Below are 23,898 nucleotides of genomic sequence, written 5' to 3' on the forward strand. Positions count from 1 at the left end.
TTTTGTCCTTTGCTCCACATACTGTTGTAATAGATACGAGTGACAAAAATGTAAGCTTGGAATTTAAATAAATCATACTAATGATGTCGAATAAAATGTCGAATAACATCGACATGGGAGCTAAGAGGAAAAAATCCATGTCGAATGAGATTCCACATTGGACCAGTAAGGGTTAATATGACAAAATAAATATCTCTTTATGAGTTCTTCGAAACGGTAAACTATTAAAATCTGCTTTCATTTTTGTGGTTTAAGTTGCACTTTTTTTATTCATTACTCATTGGCGTCAAATATAAAGGCGGATTTACATTTAGTAAATCAGTTTCTGACGTCAGTACTAGCGCTAAGAACTGACTAACACTGTCAACACATAGTCATCAGTCGAGGTTTTTACTTTTATTTATTTATTTTTTTAAATAAAGAGAAATATTTATGTTTTTATAATGTACACAAATATTTCAATTTCATACTATATCTGTGAGCCTAAGCGGCTCATTATTAGAAATAGGTATCAAATTGTGGAAGAGTGGCTTTGACGGTGCCCACACGCTATTAAAGTCAGTGGGTAAAATGAATTCTCAACGACAGCAGAGTTTGATGCGAGTCAATTTGTTGAGAAGTGTCTCCCATCTGCTATTAGAAGAGTTCATATTATAATAAGAAACAGAGTTATATTAGAATAAGAAATATCTTTATCTAAAAAGAAACGAGTATGAATAGTATGTTAACACACTTCAAACAGGTGTTTTTTACACCTGCGGACCACTGGCGACGGGATTTGATAATTATGTACATATATTTAAGACCTTAACAAAGTTTTTTTTTAAATATAAAACATTAAATATGTAATTCCTTCTTTTCTGACTTAGAAATAAGGCCGGCGCAGAAGGTAAAAATACTCTTCCTGTCAGACCTAATAAGCAGAAATATCTTTCTTGTCCATAGTGTGTTAACACATTGTTGGTTGTCGGGTGGTTTTTTCATGAACCCCAAATCTAATTATTATACTTTTCAAAAGTAACCGCAAACCCAGTCCAATCTGTATAATGTTTTTTTGTCTCTCACGCTCTACCAAAAGTAAGCAAATAGAACGCTTATAACTGTCTCCTGCTTTCTACCAACAGTATATAAAAGACACTTTTAAGCATTTCCAGTAAACAATATGTTAATTGGCGGGGGGAATGGACTGACTTTGAAAATAAACACTGGGAATATTGACATCAGCACTGTTGCGACATTGTTGTACTGACGTGAAATCATTTTATATACCAAGTAAGCACTGATGATTTGCCTTGTATTTGAAGTCGGTTACTGACTCTATGTAAATATGGCTGTAAGGCAATGTACAGTCAATGACGCAGTGATACTTTTAAGCCATTCGACTCATTGTTATCATACTGTATTTTCTGATACATGATCAATGATTGCTGATGTCATGATTCATACTGCAAGTGAACACATATGCACTAAAGACTATAGCTCTGACAAAGAGAAATGCTGAATAGTTCAAGTGCACATAGTGATCCATCGAGAGATCTATGCTTGGTTTAAGTCTGAGGCCTACATCCAGCATTGGAGGACAGAGGGCTCATGAAGAAGAAGTGACGATTGCTATCAAATTGCTTTTAGAAGGCACTGGTCCATCATAACACTATTTCTATTAATGACTTTTCTCTTTCAAAAACATATTCAAAGAATACAACAACATTTTATTGCAAAATAAATTAGACAACACTTATATTTATTTTAAAATTAAATTGTTAGCCCTTATGATTTACGGAAACGAAGAGTGAGGAAGCACATCACTAGCAGAAATACAAGCCACACTACTGAAACGAGGTATCCGTCCAGTACATTGATGTTGGTGAAAGGATATCCCTTTATGATGATGTTCCGGAGAGATTGTATCGGGATTGTGAAGGGAAGGAATGATGATATCAAACGGAGTCCTGTGATCATTCCTTCTACCGGCCAGACAATACCTGAAATGAATAAGTATGAAAATCTATCAAATGATAAACTCTGTACTTAATTCTACAAAAGTAATAAACAGTTCATTTAACAAGCAAAAAATATTTATCATTGTGTTTTCAAAACTTATAGATATATTCAGAGAATGAGATGACATTCTTCAAAGGGCTCTTACATATTCTCTATCTAACCCTTATCTACACATGTTTACGCATCTTCTTCTTCTTCAAACCCTTATCTGCACCCGATGGTGCATAGGGTACTGTATCATATAAACACAGAATTATCTTGATCATTAACACATGAGGGAAAGGTGATCAGCCCTCCGCTTCAGGTACCAGTACAGAATAATATTGAATCGCTTAGATTTATTTGACCCCCCCTGGGAATCGAACCCGGGACCTCCAGTACAGTACAGGCGGACAGAGGCTTATGCAAAGACACTATAAATACATACATATAGGTATTTTTAATACTAGCACAAGGATTTGAGATTTTCACTATAATTTTACTATTTATTCGCACTCAATGGTGCATAGGGCACTGCACCATATTGATACAGTGCTATTTTGGATGTTAATTACATGGGGTAAGGTGATCAGTCCTGCCCTTTAGGTTCCCGTTCAGGGTAATATTAAATATTTATAAGAGTAAAAAATTGGTTATGTTTATTTTGACCCCTCTGGGAATCGAACCCGGGATCTCCAGTACGAAAGTCAAGCTCATTAACTACTACACTTTGGAGGCGGACATTTGAGAAGTACTTAAGTACATAAGCTAGTACGAGTATGGTATGCAACCCTGAGAACCCTAAACATTGCTGTTATTTTCCTTATCCTTCCTACTAAGTAGTAGGAATCAATTTATTTTCCAATGATCTTGCAATATCTTGCAGAAATATAGTCCGTTCATATTTGTTTTAACTCTGATTTATATGTAGTTAGCCAACATAACAACTAGAGGTAAAATAACCATAGATTTACTGTACAATATACATATCCATAGATAAGAGATCTAGCAAAGATGAGTCTTTATTAAAGATTGGAACTTGGTAGAATTCTGGATACATAGATTCTGGGGTAAGTTGTTACGGGTTGCAGATCTATTATGCAAAGGCTCAATCACTGAGATTATTATTATTATTTTTAAATATAGAATGGCGTTAGATATGAAATATATTGCTTTTGCAAATGTCAAATTTATTGAAAATTGTAACTTAACTATAAAATATGATAGACTTATTATTAAACTATAAATTTATTCCATTCAATTAAAAAAAAACAACTAAAAGTCTGTTCATAATTGGGTTCCTGCTCGCCAGGATGAGATGGGTATCTGTAGGGAGGGGAATAAGCGGGGACAGAGTTTTAAAAAATCTTGGCATTTGGTCATTTATTGGGCAAACAATGAATATGTGGTTAAGGTCTTCCTCTTCAAAACGACACTCGCAAATGGGGGAGTCAAAGACACCAATCCTCGCAAGGTGCTTTCTCGTACAGCAATGACCCATCCTCATTCGACAAATGGTGGATGTATCTTTCTTGTTTTGTTAAAATTAAACACTTGAATAATCCACTTTATCGAGTTTTATTTTTATTTACGACTAGTTTCGAAAACGACAATTTGTACCAGAAGATGAAAACAATAGTCGTTTGGATTATTCAAGTGTTTAATTTTAATAAAATAATCATATCATTCCACAAAGTTAATGTCGAATTAATAAATGATATCTTTCTTGTTCATCGAAATTTTCCTAAACCTAAGACGGGATGGGACAGCAGTTGTACAGGGGCAACATTTGAGCTTCGACAATTTGTCAACAGATGTCAATAAAAACCTGAAAATAATCAAAACAAATATAAATAGTATTTTTCTCACCGCATAGAAGAATCATAGGGTAGAAGCTTCCAGTTGAAACAAAGAATGCCACTGAATATGAGTTGCAAACAATTGATATCCAAAATCCGAAGCACATCCCGACAAAGCCTTGCAGGATTAATAATCCAGCGACATTTGCAATACTGCCATTAAATGGTATTGCGTATCCGATGAATGTCACTAACATGATTTCGGCAGTCTGTAAGAAAGGAAAGAGCATAATAAGATAAATGTGTCGGGTTGTGATCCCGTGGTTAGTGTCGCGGACTCTTGAGTCAGAGTTTCCGGGTTCAAACCCATGCTACCACAATTTAATACCTATTTTTGATAATGAGCCGCTTAGGCGCACAGAAATAGTTTGAAATTGAAGTATTTTTCAAATTTCTTGAATGTTTTTCGCAGATACTTAGCTTTCGTAGCTCACAAGTCATACGGAGTTGACGTATTCTCTACGCAATGCATAAAAAAAAAACATTTAGGGGTTTTTTAAATCAAATTTTTAATTCATATTTTTCAAATAGTATTTTCATATGGTGTACGGAGTGCGTGGAAGTTTTTGGTAAGGGAAAAGTAATTAACTATGAGTATTGAAATGTTTTAGAATTAGTATATAATAAACCCTGATGATGACAAGGTTCTTGTCGAAACCGTTTGGATAAAGTGTACCAATAAAAAGTGGTTAAAACATGGTTGTTTTATTTTTGAAATAATAAAAACACAATTATTATTTTTTTAAATAAATAAAATAACCATATTAATATTTTTGTTATTTAAAGCATTATGGTCCAAGATTTTAATTTAATTATTATCATATAAATATACATGATAGATAACATTGTTTTTGTATAATAATACATGAATTAATAATATTATCCTTGGCAAATCAAATGTCATAGTTTTTGGAAGAGATAAATATGGATCTGGGTGTGAAATATTAGTGAATGGGGAAATTATGGAACAGGTAGATGATTTCGTATGTTTTGGAAGTATGTTTGCTAGGGATGGAAAGATTTATTTATATAGATTTAGAAAGGAGAGTGAATGCTGGGAACTTTGTGAATGTTGCACTGAAACCAATTATAGGAAATAAAAGCCCATCAGCGAGAGCTGAACTGGCAGTACACAATGGAGTCCTGGTACCAACCTTAATGTATGGAAGTTACGGAATTGTCTAAATAAAGATAAAAGTAAACTGAATGTAGTGGAAATGCGATCTTTTATAGATATTCGAATGGTTAAATAAGGAAATAATGCAAGGCTTATATTAGGATTTAATTATTAGGAAATTCCTTATTAATGTATGGAAGTGAAACATGGAGTTGGCAAAAGAAGGATGAAAGTAGACTGAATGCAGTCGAAATGCCATCTCTCAGAAGAATGTGCGACAAAACGATGTATGATAGATGTGCAAATAGTGAAATAAGGAAGGAATGCAAAGCTGAGATAAGCATTATCGATAAAATTAAGAAAGGTGTGTTAAGATGGTTTGGACATGTGGTACAAATGAGTGAGGAAAGAATGATAAAACAAATTTATGAGGCGAATGTAATTGAAAATAGGAGCAGAGGAAGGCTGAGGAAAAGTTGGCATTATCAAGTATGTCAAAAACGTGAAAATGGTCAGGTCAGGAGTCTGAATAATAATATTATAGACTGTAGAATGATGCAGCTGATCATATGATTGTGGAATGAAAATGTAATGTAGGTAGGTACTTCTTAAAATCTATTGTGACACATGTTTCGATGCATTCCGCATCATTTTCAAACACCGTATGTGAAGCTAAGTCAAAATTTTAGAGTTGTCACAATAAATATCAAGAAACAGTGGTATTTACCAAGTAAAACTAGTAAAAATAAAGTGACTGTCGAATCAATTAGTGAAACAAATAAATTACCTGCAGTAATATGACCATGGTCTGAATTACAATATGTACGGAAAGGATTTCCGTACTGTGTACTCCGGCTACGATTGTCCTGTCCCAAACTCCTTCCAGCCTGTCGGATATCATGAGGTTTGATGTTGCTGCGGTAGCCAAGAAAAACAGGATTCTGCAACGGAGAAAACAATATGGCAGTTCCTTTGGTCATCTGGTAAGGTTGTTAGTTGGTTCACTAGCAGGCCAGATTATTATCAAATGGATCATGACTACACACGTTATGATACGTCCGCTATGTTATTGCCCAAACGCAAAAAGCCATATCCCGTACGTTCAGGTACAAAATAGAACACCCACAACTACAGAATTGTTCTTCTTCTTCATCTTCTTCTTTTAGGACTAGGTCCTGTCATTCTCGGGTCGGTCCTGGGAGGTGGAAGACCAGCTATCCTTCCATCGTTTAGGTGGTCTTCCTACGAATTGTTCTTGATAGAATTGTTCTTGATACGTTAAATTGTTTCTACTCACCCTACGCATACGAATATGTTATATGGCGCGTTTAGTATTTTTAGATCAATATCCTTAGCTACCATTTGTAGAATGTGACGAGATTATGTTAATTAATATTATGAGATTGTGTTGATACATTTAATAAAAAGTATGTTTATAAAATTTATTAAAATATAATTTTATCCTCAAACCCTTATCTGCACCCCGATGATGCATAGGGCACTGCATCATATAAACACAGTGTTATCAGCCCTTCGCTTCAGGTACCAGTCCAGGGTAATATTGAATAAAAATTAAAGTGAAAAATTACTTATTTATTTGACCCCCCCTGGGAATCGAGCCCGGGTTTTATATAAATAAAACTTTTATAATTCCTGACCAACATTAGGTGTAAATGTTAAACACACAAAATGTAAAAAAAAATAGTTAAATTAATGTTTCTAGTTAAACTTGTGTGTTATTTTATTTGAAAAGTTTGATGTTGTTAAATTTTATCAAGTAATAAATGTTTTACTTGAGAAATTTTAGGAATTTGTTATTTTTTTAAACATATTCTGTAAAATTTTAATTAATGTTTAAAGAATTAATGAGTTACCATTATATTTTAGAATTTTTCATAATATTTTTACATTTACTTACGTTGCCATTAAGCCCGGAGCCATGAAATCAGTGAAGGAGCTGTTTTTGGTCCCGTAGATGGGGTCATTGAAGTTGATTGGAATGTTTGCGAGCCTAGGAGTCAAGTTGCAGTCCACCAGCAAATTCTTTGCATACTGCTCATAATCTTCATAAAGTTTCTTCTTCAAGAAGTGGGAAACTTGGTGATCTGAAAACAATTTTATAAAACAAATATTTCGATCAATGTTTTTATGTGAAGAGATGTTATATGACTAACTAACTAACTAACTAATCATCACGCCGCTTACCCGCAGGGGTAGGCAGAGAGAATAGAGCGCCACACCACTCTGTCCTTGCAAACATTCTTCGCCTCTTCCACGTTCATGCATCTCCTCATACATACCCGCCGATTGTTACGACTCCTAACCTGATCACTTTCAAGTATTTGGCATACCTGATCGTGCCAGATGTTATATGCATATATTAATTTTGCAAATTTATATTACAAGAAATAGATGATTAAAATCTTTGAAATTTTAAAATAAGTCAAAAAAGTAAAACCCTTATCCGCACCTCAATGGTGCATAGGGCACTGCGTCATATAAATGCAGTGTTATCTTGATCGTTTACACATGAAGGAAAGGTGATCAACCCTCCGCTTCAGGTACCAGTCCAGGGTAATATTGAATAAATATTACAGTGAAAAAATCACATATATTTATTTGACTCTCCCCTGGGAATCGAACCCGGGACCTCCAGAACGGTAGCCGAGCATGCTGACCATTACACTATGGAGGCGGACAAAAAAATTTTGAAATAAAGGACATACAAAGCACAGTTTCTTCTTTGAGAAATGGAAAACTTGATCTGAAAATATGGTTTTATGATGAATATTTCAATTAATATTTATGTGAATAGATATCATGTGCATGTATTCATTTTACAAATTTATATGACAATAAAGAGATGATTGCATTCTTAAACATTTTAAAATTAAGGACACACAAATGTGGTTGGTTTCCATGGTTGACTCTAGGAGCGCTTGTGCACTACAGGAATTTTACCCTCCGGCAGTCCGGTTAGCATGATAAAACGGATGATTGGCTTGAATTGGCTTGTGCTTTTGGCCGTCTTTCTCCGGATCGATGCATTTGATTGGTGCGTGATCACAGTGTGCGTAAATTTGATAATGCTAAACTGTCAGTCGTTTTTATTTTAAAAAACCGTGTTAAATTCTGTCTAGTGCACAAACGCTCTAAAGGGTGTTACAAAATCATCTTTCAGTAACTATGTATAATAGTAACTTTTCCTGTGATTTTGGACACTGTTCAAAGCTAAAATTGTGGTACATAAAAAGAAGTTAGAAATATATCTAAAGTTACAAAGAAAATTTCATTGCGATTTTCATCTGGGAGTACTTCCACTGGAGGCATTTGAGATGTGGATGCATTTTAGAATGCTTTGGATATCTGGATAAACATGATAAGCAATGCAATGCTTCTCCAAAGAGCAAATAGGGAACTAATATCGAATTAAAGTGTCCTATTTGGGGAATGTGCTCAGAGGAGAAAAGTACAAGCTACTGTAACTGATCATAACGGGTAAGATCTAGGGACGAAGAACTGTTGGAAGAAAGCGGATCTACTGGCTCCATAATATACACAGGTGGACAGGAGTACAGAGTGTCAAAGAGCTGTTTCGGACTGCCCAAAACAGGGTCTCTTTCTCTCAAGTGACAAGAAGAAACATAAAGAAGAAGTACTACTATAATGCTGCAGCTGGTTAATTTGGGTATAGGCAATATATTGTAAGGACCTAACTCCAAACTTAGTTGTGTTTATTGACTCCACATGTATTTCGATGTGTCCTGGTGTACTATAATTATTATGTATTATTTTTAATTCATGTATTACTAGTAGCTACTACCCCCTCTTCAACCTTCAACGTCCCAAGGACCCAACTCTAAAATTTAGAATTAGTTTCACATGCGGTGTTTGAAATTGATGCGGAATGCATCAAAACACGTATCACAGTAGATTTTAAGAAAAAGTGGTATTAACTAAGTAATACATTAATTAAAAATGGATAGATTTACCACAAAGTGACTGCCAAATCAATTAATGAAATTATTTATTATGTTAAAGATCATACCACTCATGTCTATCCAATACCACAGGACACTGTTGTGAATGGATTCATTGCTGGTGTCTTTCATTTCTATATCCCGTGTTTGTAAACTCTCCGAATAATTGTACGCAATGTGGACTGCTCCTATCAAATTTCCCGATTTCAACTCACTGAGGGCTTCTTCCTTTGTGTTGTAAAATTTCTAGAAAACATAATCACAGATTAATTATTTGGAAATGACACCTTTCATGGGACGAAAAATGTGCTTGACAAGAGGCCTAAAGCAGGACCCCAGACAAAATGGTCCGATGACACTAAGAAAGTGGCGGACCTGCACCGGAAGAGAGTTGCGTCCAACAGAGAACTGTGGAAGTCTAAGAGGGAGGCCTTTGTTCAATACTGGACACAAGAAGAAGGCTGAAAGGACCTTTCAAAACAACATTCTCCAATTTTCTTCTCATTTGTCTGACTGAACATGTTACAATTCACATTTCCTTTTAAACTATTTTACGGATAATATGCAAATACTTATTAACAACATTTTGGATGTGTCCTTCCATCTTTCATTCAGAAATCTGGGTAAACAAGGAATTGGACATAATGTAGTGAAAAAAATAATTGGTCAATTTATAACCGTCATAAAAAATTAAAATCATTAATCTGTTTACTAAGTGATGATATTTAAAACAATAAAACTATATGGGTTTTTTCACTTTTATTTTATTTGGCGGGTGACCGGATTTCATAATTACCGATATCATCAGACTGGTGGTATCGGTAATTATATAAACATATGGCTTTCATTCCTAATAAACATATGCTCAAGAAAATAAAAGAGTAATTAAAAGATAAAGAGAAAACAGATTCAAAATATTTTTTTAATACTTTATCTAAAAAAAATAAATCATGTGTGCTCATCAACACATGTGGCTTCTCGCACAACCGGTGACATACTGAATTGTATATTTGAGAGTACACACTGAATCAATAAATACTGTCAATTTGAAATAATCGCCACGCTCCAAAGATGGTTCATACGGTATCTGATCTGGTATTTTATGGCCCCACGGTTGGGACGATTGAATGATTATTGAATGATGATTGAATGATTATTGAATGATTATTGAATTATTATTGAATGATTATTGAATGATTATTGAATGATTATTGAATGATTATTGAATGATTATTGAATGATTATTAAATGATTATTAAATGATTATTGAATGATTATTGAATGATTATTGAATGATTATTGAATGATTATTAAATGATTATTGAATGATTATTGTATGATTATTGAATGCTCAAGATATTACCTTGACCAAAACGTTTTCATCCAAAGATTTCAAGTACCGACAACTTAGCTTGTTGTAGTGGCAGGTGTACTCCGCGCTGTCGTAGGTGGCTGTCACCAGCGAGGTGTTGAAGCAGTCGCTGTAGTTGGGGACTTCATCGTTCACGATGCCGATGGTGAGTTCCCTGGGGTCGTGGCCAACGGAGAACAGGAAAGCGCACATCTGGATGATGGGAAATGTCACCAAGAATATGACTCCCCTGAAACATTAATCATGTAATTTGAGTAGGTCCTAATACTAACTAACTAACTAACTAACCATCACGCCGCTTCTCCGCAGGGGTAGGCAGAGAGAATACAATGCCACCCAATTCTGTCTTTGAAAACATTCCTCGCCTCTTCCACGTTCATGCATCTCCCCGTACACACCCGCCGATTGTTTCGACTCCTAACCTGACCGCTTTCAAGTATTTGGCATACCTGATCGTGCCAAGTTTTTCTCTGTCTTCCTCTGTTCTTTTTTCCAATTACATTCGCCTCATAAATTTGTTTTACCGTTCTTTCCTCACTCAGTCCTAATATTTATTCATAATTTACATCGAATTTTTGAGTCTACTGAGTTGTTTGAACGAATGTAACGAATGTTTGAAAATCCATAACTAGGCGAAACAATTGTCATAAAAAATGTGTTTTGTTAACCATATAATACTACAACTTAGCAGACTCAATAAATCAGTGTTTGATTTAACATTTAACAGATAAATTACAAGTGAAAAAAGGAAAATTAAACAAATTTATGAGGCGAATATGGTGATAGAAGCAGAGGAACAACGAGGGAAACTGTTTAGAACATTTCGTTTATTCTTAACAGTTTTCGACGTTTCAGTAATGATTGACACATGATAAGATCAAGGAAATAATGTAATTTGATGACGGAAAACTAGTAAATTAAGTAAAAGAATACAAACCCTGGATGTCGAACCCACTGTTGAATATTTTTCCAAAACAACGCTTTAAATTTGTAATTTCGTGAGTTTTGCTTCATTTTTGTAGTTACTGCCTCGTCGTTATTGTTGTTGTTAGACTTGGCAATGTTCGAACCCTGGAAGGAATTCATCATATAAAAAAATATTATATGACAACATATTACGTTACTAAGCTTAAAGGCAGCATCTACATTCAAGCCAGTCTATAAGCAGTCATTTAATCATGATTTTATTTGTATTGATAATAATAATAATAATAATAATAAAACCCTTATCCGCACCCCAATGGTGCATAGGGCACTGCTTCATATAAACGCAGTGTTATCTTGATCGTTTACACATGAAGGAAAGGTGATCAGCCCTCCGTTTCAGGTACCAGTTCAGGGTAATATTGAATAAATATTACAGTGAAAAAATCACTTATATTTTTTTGACCCCCCCTGGGAATCGAACCCGGGACCTCCAGTACGGTAGCCGAGCGTGCTGACTATTACACTACGGAGGCGGACAAGATATTTATTGATATCTCAACATAAATGAAGAAAAATAAAGAAGTCTGGGCAAATGCCCAGAGTACAAAGCTTACAAACTTAAATTGGCTGGTTTAAGTGATCACTGTCAAAAATGTGAAACTGTGAAAAATCAACGATATATATGATTAAAATTAATAATTTTACTAGCGGAAACTTTCATTATATGTATGTAAGATTTTTTCCGAATTATTTTTCATACTAGACGTCTGAACATGCTTCTTCGTCTATGTTGAGATATCATCAATATAAATCTAGACATTAGTAATTCCTAAATTTAGCAAATCCAGAATCAGTACACATAAATTTGCACACACTCAAAATATTATTTAAAAGTCATTTTATAGTTTATATTTTTTTGCTTCAAATATTTTTCTTTTCAAAAAATATGTGTATTTTTACTATGATAGAGTGGGTGTGGTAATAACTGGAGAATGTAGGTTAGGAAATGAGGTTTGTTTTAACTGGAATATAGAAAATAAGGGTGGTTGTTTCGAAAAAGTATATAAGTAGTTGCTATTTTTTTTGTTTGTATTTTTAAAGAGAAATAATCGTGTTTTATTATTTGCAAAAATATTTGAATTTTATTCTATTTCTGGTTATTTCTGAGCCAAAGCGGATCATCATTAGAAAAAGGTATTAAATTCTAGTTTTTTATTTTATTTATTTATTGATTTGGCGTTTAATTTATAGAGCTCCATTTTAATTTATGTATTAATTTTAAATCAAACACAGATTTTTTGTGTCTACTATGTTGTATTTTATTGACAAAAACACATAAAAAATTACTTTAAAAACTAATTGTCACAATATGAATTTTTTATGTGTTTTTGTTAATAAAATACAACTAAGTAGACTCAAAAAATCTATGTTTGATTTAAAATTAATACATAAATTAAATTCTAGGTTGCTCATAATTTTGCCTTTGAACATGACTGGATGTAATAATTTAAATGTGTGAGACTGAACAAGTATTCTCAATATGATTAATATTCAAAGCATTTACTTTGTGGTTAGTCATTTTTACTTTTTATTTTACATTTTTATTTTTTTACAAAAATATTAATAATATTAGTATATAACCACTCACCGAGATTTTTATGTTTGGCGGTTTCGAGACGTACCCGTCTCTTCGTCAGGACAATCACTACTACAGCATGCAGACAATACCACCCTTCACCACCATAGCACCATTTACACACTTAAAACTACACAAAATGTTTAACACATGCGATTTTTGGTCGACCCGAAGACCAACATGCACTAAAGTTTTCACCACAGACTTGCGTTACGAGCCGAGGTTAAACATGCACTGCATGTGCTATGGTGGTGAAGGGTGGTATTGTTTGCATGCTGTAATAGTGATTGTCCTGACGAAGAGACGGGTACGTCTCAAAACCGGTAGACATATTCTCATATTATTAACATTTTTGTAAAAAAATAAATAAATAAGTATTCTCATGGTTTAATAATTACTTACATCAAGGTTTGCCATATACATATTGTTGAAGTCTTCGGAGGATTCAAAGCCTTTATTTACCTCACCACTCTCTGGGTCATGGCATTGGGATGGATCGATGGGGTTTTCTGTGGACAAAATACCTTACATTAGAAATATTCTGACGGTATTTTATATATTATGTATTTTAAAATAATGCTAACAAAATCTAGACGAAAACGAAAAATTAAAACATAAAATAAAACTCTTAATAAGACCATTTTGAGTTTACTAGTGTTAACACGATAAGTTTCGAGAACTACAAATCGCTCACTGCTTTCAACAACATCATATATCAAAAAACTTGATTTTTCGGGAGATCGTTTTTAAAGTAAAAAAAATATAATACAATGTATTAAAAATAAATACTAAGCCACTAATTGAACTTTCGAGAACTACAAATCGCTCACTCCTTTCAACAACATCATATATCAAAAAACTTGATTTTTCGGGAGATTGTTTTTAAAGTTAAAAAATATAGTACAATGTATTAAAAATAAATATCAAGCCACAAATTGAACTTTTAACTTAATTAAATTTTTACTTATTTTTAAAATAAGACTGCCATTTCTGAAAAAAACGTCGCAAAATTGAATAATATATAAGGGTTTCAAAATGTATGATGAGATGCCTGAATGTATGAAGAATGAAAAGAGTCTGAAAGAATTTAAAAATAAATGTTTTGTTAACTGTAAGAGTATGTAATTTACATCATATGTAAATATACATGTGATGTACAGTAAAAGTAAAAAATAGTTTGTATTAAATTGAATATAACCTAACTAAAGAAATAAATAAAAATACAAAAATAATAATTCTCGATGTGTGTATTTTAAGGTATAGTTTTTTGCGTTCCTTTAAAAATGCTGTGGGTGGAATTATAACGTTTTAGAAATACATAATTAAGTTCAAATTATGACGATATGTAATAAATATTAAGGAATAATGACCTGTGTAATTATTTATTAAGCACTTGTATACTGTAGCATTGAATAAAGTATCAATTACTAAGGATTTCAGGTTACATTTCGCAATGCGTACAAGTATAAACCAGCCTTGGAGGATTGGACTTTTTGCTAACCCATTAAAACATTTGTCGATATTCGAAATAATTTTTTATTTTTATTTTTATTTTTAGAAAAAATAAAACAATTTGTGTTTTTATTATGTCCGCCTCCGTAGTGTAATGGTCAGCATGCTCGGCTACCGTTCTGGAGGTCCCGGGTTCGATTCCCAGGGGGGTTTAATAAATATAAGTGATTTTTTCACTCTAATATTTATTCAATATTACACTGGACTGGTACATGAAGTGGAGGGCTGATCACCTTTCCTTCATGTGTAATCGATCGAGATAACACTGCGTTTATATGAAGCAGTGCCCTATGCACCATTGGGGTGCGGTAAGGGATTTATTATTCTATTATTTACACAAATAATTCAATTCCATACTATTTCTGTGAGCCTTATTAAGTGGTTCATTATCAAACATAGGTATCAAATTGTGGTAGAGTGGGTTCGAACCGGGAAATTCTGACTCAAGAGTTCGATACACTAACCAAGGAGTTTTTTTTGACTAAAAGAGAAAAATGTAGGTTTTGTTGACGTATTTCTGTGTTTTAGATCTTGTAGTTCCATGTATGTATCTATAGAGTGTGTTAATTGTGATTTATGTGCTTTGCTGGGAATTGCTTTCTTGGATTATATGAGAGTAATTTTTAAATGCATATGTAAGGTATGTTTTAGCGTATAATTGTTTTACACTCTCCTTATCATTCATCGTTCACTTTCTGTCCTGTAGCGGGTAAATATAAAGTTAAAAATATGCAGCTTTGACCACTTTGATAAATACTAATTTGTGACCACCGGTTTCGAAATAATCATTCCATCATCAGGCCAATAAAATAAATTTGATACTTTTTTAAATTAATGTATTATTTAGTAAATACCACTTTTTCTTAAAATCTACTGCACATACGGTGTTTGAAAATGATGCGGAATGCATCGAAACACGTGCCACAGTAGATTTTAAGAAACCAGTGGTATTTACTGTAAAACATTAAGAGTAAAACGAAACGAAGAGTAAAACAGAAGAGAAAGAGAAAACGAAGAGTAAAACAGTGGTATTTACTGTAAAACATAAAGAGAAACTGAGTAAAACATTAATTAAAAATGGATAGATTTCACCACAAAGTGACTGCCGAATCAATTTATGAAATTTGTTACTGTCTGACATTTGTTCAAAAAAGGCTCGAATAAGTGTTTACTAAAGTGGTATTACACAAAGTGGAGGATGAATGATGAGGAGATTGTTATATAACCATACCACAATGTTAACAATGCTTTTAATATTTTCGTGCAATTCATTCAATTTCTTATCCGCACCCCAATGGTGCATAGGGCACTATCATAAATTGTAATTTGTTAAATATATTCCTCTGGAGGAGTCCGTCTCGGAACTTTGAAGCTTTTGACTTATTGTAAAATATTTTTCCAATATATTTATTTTAAAAAAAGAGTAATATTTATGTTTTTTATTTTTTACGAAAAATCTTTAGTTTCATACTATTGCTGTGAGCCTAAGGGCGCTTGTCCCGCTTGTTGAATTCCGTGTAATTTTACCGTCCGGCACATCAGTTAGCTTTTTAAAACGACGATTGGCTTGGATTGGCTTGTGCTTTTGTCCATCTTTCTTCGGATGAGTGATCTTGATCGGTGTGTGAACACGTTGGGCGTAAATTCGGTCACGCTAAACCGTCGTAGTCGTTTTCATTTTTCACAAATGTTTTTAAATATACATATCGCTCACTCCTTTCAACAACGTCATATATAAAAAATCTTCAATTTTCAGTTGTGCATGTTTTCGGAATGCCCAGAAAACATACTATATCCCAGCAAAAGCTGCATATTTTTAACTTTATATTTACCCGCTACAGGACAGAAAGTGTTGTTTTTGCATTTTGAAGAGAGGTATTGTATAATTATTATTTTTAAATATACTTAAAAGTTTTAAAATGGAGAAAAAACCATCAGGTTCTACCTAAAAAGATCTGTTGCTCAGTAAAAAGTTCAATAAGTGGCTTGATATTTATTTTTAATACATTGTATTATATTTTTAAACTTTAAAAACGATCTCCTGAAAAATCAAGTTTTTTATTTTATTTTTGACGTTGTTGAAAAGAGTGAGCGATATACCTCTTAGGCAACTAAAGGGTTGATAGTTAAAATACGATTTCGCGTGTACATCTCGAGAGTGGCCGCATGGCCGATGGACAGTGGCCAATAACCGGTTTCGGCACAATTCATCGTATTTTTACTACCAAGGATAGCGGCTAGAGAACGCTGTGTCCGATTCAATTATGTACATAACTGCAGTATATTGCAGTCAGCAGGTGGAGCGCGACTAAATAGTGCAGTGGCGTACATTTTAAAAAGACAGAAGTACGATGCAAAAATTACACTTGCCGGTATAGGGCTATATGGAAAAACTAAATAATTTATGTATTAATTTTAAATCAAACATAGATTTTTTGAGTCTACTAAGTTGTATTTTATTAACAAAAACACATAAAAAATTATATTGTGACAATTGTTTCGCCTTGTTAGGGCATTAAAATTTTTTATGTGTTTTTGTTAATAAAATACAACTTAGTAGACTCAAAAAATCTGTGTTTGATTTAAAATTAAAACATAAATTAAAATGGAGTTCTACAAATTAAACGCCAAATCAATAAATAAAAACTAAATAATATTACACTCTCCTTATCATTTATCGTTCACTTTGTGTAATACCAATTTTGTGTAATTACAATTCCGGGTTCGATTCCCGTGGGGTCAAAATAAATATGGGTGATTTTTACTCTCATATTTATATAATATCACCCTGGACTGGTACAAGAAGCGCAGGGCTGATTACCTTGCCTTCATGCAATTAACGATCAAGATAACACTGCATCGCTACAATGCAGTGCCCTACGCACCACTGGGTGCAGACAAGGGTTTGAAGATTTTCATAAAGCAGCTGTCTTGTTCACAAATCGCTCACTCTTTTCAACAACGTCATATATCAATAAACTTGATTTTTCAGGAGATCGATTTTAAAGTTTAAAAATATAATAAAATGTATTAAAAATAAATATCAAGCCACTTATTGAACTTTTGCTGTGCAACAGAACTTTTAAGGTAAAACCTGAATGTTTTTTTCTCCATTTGAAAAATATTTAGTTTATTTAAAAAATAATTAAACAATACCCTTTCTTCAAAATGCAAAAACAATACTTTCTGCCCTGTAGCGGATAAATATTTAGTTAAAAATATGCCGCTTTTGCTGGGATAAAGTACATTTTCTGGGCATTCCGAAATTTTGCGAATTGAAAATTGACGATTTTGGATATATGACGTTGTTGAACTATATTTTATTTTATTTATTTATTTAAAAAAAAAAGTATTTTTATTATTTACACAAATATTCCAATTTCATACTATTTCTGTGAGCCTAAGCGGCTCATTATTAGAAATAGGTATCAAATTACGGTAGAGGGGTTTGAACCGAAAAATTCTGACTTAAGAATCCGCGACACTAACCACGGGACCACACCCGTTATTGTATTGTTAATTTTAAATAAAATTACCTAAGTTAAAAATATGCCGCTTTTGCTGGGATGTAGTACATTTTCTGGGCATTTCGAAAACATGCACAACTAAAAATTGACGATTTTTGATATATGACGTTCTTGAAAGGAGTGAGCGAAATGTCAAATATGATTGACGTACGACCCCATTTACAAAAATTATAACATCTTCCGATAGGGTGATAAATTTTGCGCCTCCCTGTACATACAAGCGTGCAAAAACCACTCATATTTTGACATTTTCTACTACTACTACCACCATCACGCCGTTTCCCCGCAGGGGTAGGCAGAGAGGATGGAACGCCACACTCTTTTTTCCTGACATACACTCCTCGCCTCCTTCACATCCATACATCTAGTCATACATGCCCTCCGATTACGCAAACTTTTGACACCGCCAGATTTTAGGTTCTGATTGATCTGAGTCTTTTTTGGTCGTCCACGTTCTGTTTTCCCTCTCACATTCGCCACATATATTTTCTTAGTCACTCTCTCGTTATTTTGACATTTAAAATGAAAAATGTAATACTCATACATTGCAGAAGATATTTTACCTGAGTATTTATTGCGTAAAAATATTTTGTACGTCTCTGAGCGGAAATGCGAACTTCTCAGTAAATTGTAGGCGAGTTGACTAATAAAAACTAGTTGCGAAATTTCCTTCAATGGTCACACCTTCTAATAATACAACATGTTACTCTCGATGTGTGTCATTCTGAATCTAATCGATAACTATTGCTGTGAGATATTTTAACACGCTGGTCGGATTAAGCTCTTGACAGGGCAACAAAGAAAGCTGATTCAATTTAATTTTATGCACCCCAATGCACCTAAATATCAAGCTGAAAATTTTATATATTATTTCGAGAAATAAAAATACTTTGTGTTTTGATCCACTCACATTTTTATTATGATTAATTTATATAATTTTTTGACATCTTATAAAAGATGAAGAAGAATATGGAAGTCTGGGCATTTACGGGGCTGACGACCGTCATAGGCTGGTTTAAGTGATCACTTTACACACGTGTAACATTCACCAATTCTACCCATTATTGACAACCACAATTTAGAAACCTTGTTCTTGAATCACTAGAACTTCACTAGAGACATCTATTGGTGAGATGTAAAGAAGATTTTTACTAAGCAGAAACTCTTATATTAGTATGAGAGGTCCGATTCCTGGATTTTAATCACACACATGAGAAACGCCAGAAAATACCATTTTCATTTTTATTATTTAAGCTTATAATTTGACCAGAAAATTTATTTACAACATTTTGAGTGTGTCCAAATGTTACACGAAATGAATGTTGAATGTTGGATATTGAATGTTGAATATTACACGTGTGTAAAGTGATCACTTAAACCAGCCTATGACGGTCGTCAGCCCCGTAAATGCCCAGACTTCCATATTCTTCTTCATCTTTTATGAGATGTCAAAAAATAATATGGAAATAACTCCTGTAATTGGAGATAATCCAGATTTTGTGAACAAGTATTTGGACACACTCAAAATGTTGTAAAATTATTAATTTAGTCATAAATTAAACCCTGAAGAGGGCAACAGGTTGTTGCCGAAACTAGTTGGTTAATAAAAATGTGAGTGGATCAAAACACAAAGTATTTTTATTTTTCGAAATAATATATCAATATGATCCACAAAGTTAATGCTTTCAATATTCAAAACAGAAAATTTTATTTACAACATTTTGAGTGTGTCCAAATACTTGTTCACAAAATCTGGATTATCTCCGATTACAGGAGTTATTTAATAACTCCTGTAATCGGAGATAATCCAGATTTTCTGAACAAGTATTTGGACACACTCAAAATGTTGTAAATAAATTATCTGGTCAAATTAAAAGCTTAATAATAAAAATGAAAATGGTATTTTCTGGCGTTTCTGATGTGTGTGATTATAATCCAGGATTCGGATCTCACATACTAATATAAGAGTTTCCGCTTAATAAAAAGCTCCTTTACATCTCACCAATAGATGTCTCTAGTGAAGTTCTAGTGATTCAAGAAGGTTTCTAAATTGGTTCACATATATAGAACTTCCAAGAATTTGAGTAGTGTGGTTGTCAATAATGGGTAGAATTGGTGAATGTTACACGTGTGGAAAGTGATCACTTAAACCAGCCTATGACGGTCGTCAGCCCCGTAAATGCCCAGACTTCCATATTCTTCTTCATCTTTGATGAGATGTCAAAAAATAATAAGAAAATTTTATAATTATACCTCTCAGATCATGGTCTATCACTTCGTTCTTCCCAAGAACGAACACTTTCCATTTCTCGCCATAACACATCATTCATCATAATACACGAGGACATAACAAAATACATGTGGAGCCGATAAACACTACTAAATTTGGAGTAAGGTCCTTAAATTATATTGCTAATACCCAAATTAACTAGCTGCCTGACATATATAACATAAAACCCATTCGGGGATCCAAAACAAATGATCTGAAAAGGTACTTTATGGAAAGATATATATATGTAGTGATAAGTCATATTTTCTTATTTTGTTTTTACCTATATTTTTTAAATTTACTTTTTGACATCTCATCAAAGATGAAGAAGAATATGGAAGTCTGGGCATTTACGGGGCTGACGATCGTCATAGGCTGGTTTAAGTGATCACTTTACACACTTGTAACATTCACCAATTGTACCCATTATTGACAACCAAACTACTCAAATTCTTGCAAGTTCTATATATATGAACCAATTTTGAAATATTATTCTTGAATCACTAGAACTTCACTAGAGACATCTATTGGTGAGAAGTAAAGAAGCTTTTTAGTAAGCAGAAACTATTATATTAGTATGTGAGGTCCGAATCCTGGATTATAATCACACACACATCACACAATCCAGAGTATTTCATACTTTCATAAAAAATGACGTCAGATCCGGTATTTATCGCTAGAGTACCGAAAGCCGATATATCGCTCACTTCTTTCAACAGCGTCATAAATCAAAAATCGTCAATTTTCAGATGTGCGTGTTTTCGATTTGCCCAGAAAATGTACTTTATTCCAGCAAAAGCGGCATATTTTTAACTTCATATTTACCCGCTACAGGGCAGTAAGTGTTGTTTTTACATTTTGAAGAAAAGGCATTGTTTAATTATTTGTTTAAATAAACTAAATATTTTTCAAATGGAGAAAAAACCTTCAGTTTTTATCTAAAAAGATCAGTTGCACAGTAAAAAGTTCAATAAGTGGCTTGATATTCATTTTTAATACATTTCATTATATTCTCGAACTTTAAAAACGATCTTCTGAAAAATCAAGTTTTTTTATTTATGACGTTGTTGAAAGGAGTGAGCGATATCTGATTTTGGTAACCAAAGGATTAAGAGTTGCATACCCGCATTCGCAAGTATACGTAAGTATAAGTATACGAGTTCCTCAAGATTAAAAAAAAGACTAATCAAAGTTCCAAAAAAATTAAACCGCAAAAGGTAAATTGTTAGGTAATGTCAAACATACTGCTAGAGGTGAGAAAGAAAAAATAAAAGTAAAAATATCCGCATCAGAGTGGGCCTGTATTATCTAAATGATCTGCTCACCAATACCAGATCTTAATCGTTGTTGATTGAATTATGTTTCTCGTTGTATCCCCTGAAAGACATGAGTTTTACAATTTTATATGAATATAATTTATATTTGAAGCACTAACTTTGTGATTCTCCATATTATAATTAAAATGTAACTTTGTTTTAAAATCACTATACCAAACATATAATGGTAAAAGATTTAAAGTGATTTTAAAACAAAGTTAAATTTTAATTATAATTTTATATGAGTTATATGAGTTACTTGGATATATGATTTTAGTTATGAATGATGAATATGTAAAACAGTTACCCAGTGAACGTGTCAGCGTTCGTGAACAAGATTCGTTCAAAATTAAGATTTGGTTCCCTTAGTCACTAAATATGAACGGATCATTAAGATCCGGTTATTCACGAACGACCTACATCTAAAACCTGCTTATATGATACGAGATTAATATCCACATATGTACATGTGTTTATGCAGAACGAATATTATATAATATACCTTATGTTATAAAGCTAGGTCGGATTCTTACAATTTAAAAATAAGCACGTGTTTTTTTTAACTATGGTGATTCTCAATAGTTAAATTATGGTAATGATTTTACAACACCTCTGTCTTGTGTATTCGATCCGAAGCTACTCTACTCGCCACTCGCCACTCGCTACTCGCTACTCGCCTGATTTATCGTGAATCGGATGACATAACTTATGAATATTTGGTAAAATCTGCAAGTGATACAACCAGTGTCGGACTGGTGATTAAATGAGGTCATTTTAATTTTTTAGTATTCAAAATAATTCTTTTTGGTATTTCATTTGAATTCATGTTTTTTTTAAATAAAAGAGAAATATTTGTGTTTTTTTTATTATTTACAAAAATACTTCAATTTCATACTATTCCTGTGAGCCTAAGCGGCTCATTATTAGAAATAGGCTTGTATCGCTATATTAAAAATATATATATTTGAGAGATTTGCGGCTTGCTATTTTTATAAAATATTTCATGTTAAAATTTAATAAATTCAATGAATCATTGCCACTCTTTTTCTATGTGCCCAAAAACAAAACTCACAATGACAAAAGAAAGAAAATTTAGAAAACTATATATTTCTTGCACTTTTTAAAAGTTTTTTCGTTGTTCTTGTTATAAGCGCAAGTAATTTATATTTATTAAACATTTTTGTAAACTCTTAATTTCTTGCATTTATTCTATGTTTTGCTCGCTGTTTTTGTTACTTGTGCATTTTTTTAATTCCTGGAGGAGAATGGAACCATCCAGACTCCCTTACATTACCCTGCACGACCAACGAGTACGTAGACGACGTAGACGAATCCGGGCAGACCTCCAAAGAGATGAATCGACAGCTGGGAATCCTAATTCTGGGCTAATTCCTCTTAAAAATAGGCTACAAGGCCTACACCAAGCAGAACAGGAAGAAGACAATATCCCTGTCACTGCCAATGTAAGTAAATACAATATTGTAAAACAACCACCAAATGTTCTCTAGAGAGATAGCGAGTGTTTTTGCCTAAAATTTTCACTCACGAATTACATGAAATTATAGTAACTAAAAACATAAAGAGTAAATCCACACACGAGTAGGTATAGGCTATAAAACTTATAAGTTGAAGCCTATGTAGGGCCTAATAAGGGGTGTTACACAAGCCGCAGCCAGATTTCAGCTAGAGTCACATGAAGTTAGCTAATTCATATAGTCGGTTAAATGTTTTGGGACCGAATTGCCTAGAATCCGGATCTGGGCTCTCACCAAACCGGTTAGTTTGGGGCCCCATCGTGGCCCACTTCCTGCGCCATTTCCTCTTACTTTCGTGGCCGCCATCTTGCTATCGGAGATGGAAAAAAGCGTATTATGTGATGTTATGTAAGCCAAGTCGGCCCATGTTGAATAATGCGGAAATCAAATTCGCGAATGGCAAGCACTTGGGTACTTGTGTAGTGCTATTAAATTACAAATAATCTAGTTGCATATAATCAATACTATATATATATATATATATATATATATATATATATATATATATATATATATATATATATATATATATATATATATATATATATATATATATATATATATATATATATATATATATATATATATATATATATACATATATATATATATATATATATATATATATATATATATATATATATATATATATATATATATATATATATATATATATATATATATATATATATATATATATATATATATGTATATATATATATATATATATATATATATATATATATATATATATATATATATATATATATACTTATAACCCTTATCCGCACCAGATGGTGCATAGGGCACTGCATCGAATTGACGCAGTGTTATCTTGATCATTACTTGCATGAAGGCAAGGTGATCA

At 32.9% G+C, this 23,898-nt stretch overlaps 1 protein-coding gene across 1 annotated transcript in view; it reads right to left on the minus strand.

Moving 5' to 3' along the window:
* Positions 1–524: 524 nt before the first annotated feature.
* LOC148303274 (ABC transporter G family member 23) overlaps positions 525–23,898 on the minus strand; it is a 67,199-nt gene continuing 43,825 nt past the window's right edge. The window contains exons 7-14 of the mRNA XM_088270186.1: positions 13,274–13,380; positions 11,246–11,379; positions 10,300–10,537; positions 9,005–9,182; positions 6,875–7,061; positions 5,744–5,897; positions 3,850–4,048; positions 525–1,982 (exon numbers count right to left, since the gene is read on the minus strand). Coding sequence (XP_088126312.1) covers positions 1,768–1,982; positions 3,850–4,048; positions 5,744–5,897; positions 6,875–7,061; positions 9,005–9,182; positions 10,300–10,537; positions 11,246–11,379; positions 13,274–13,380 — 1,412 coding nt within the window. The 3' untranslated portion in view covers positions 525–1,767. The remainder of the gene's footprint in view (positions 1,983–3,849; positions 4,049–5,743; positions 5,898–6,874; positions 7,062–9,004; positions 9,183–10,299; positions 10,538–11,245; positions 11,380–13,273; positions 13,381–23,898) is intronic.

This window comes from Brachycentrus maculatus, unplaced genomic scaffold (genome assembly GCF_059751285.1).
Source record: "Brachycentrus maculatus isolate JH-2025_06_01 unplaced genomic scaffold, ASM5975128v1 h1tg000374l, whole genome shotgun sequence".
Classification (NCBI taxonomy): domain Eukaryota; kingdom Metazoa; phylum Arthropoda; class Insecta; order Trichoptera; family Brachycentridae; genus Brachycentrus; species Brachycentrus maculatus.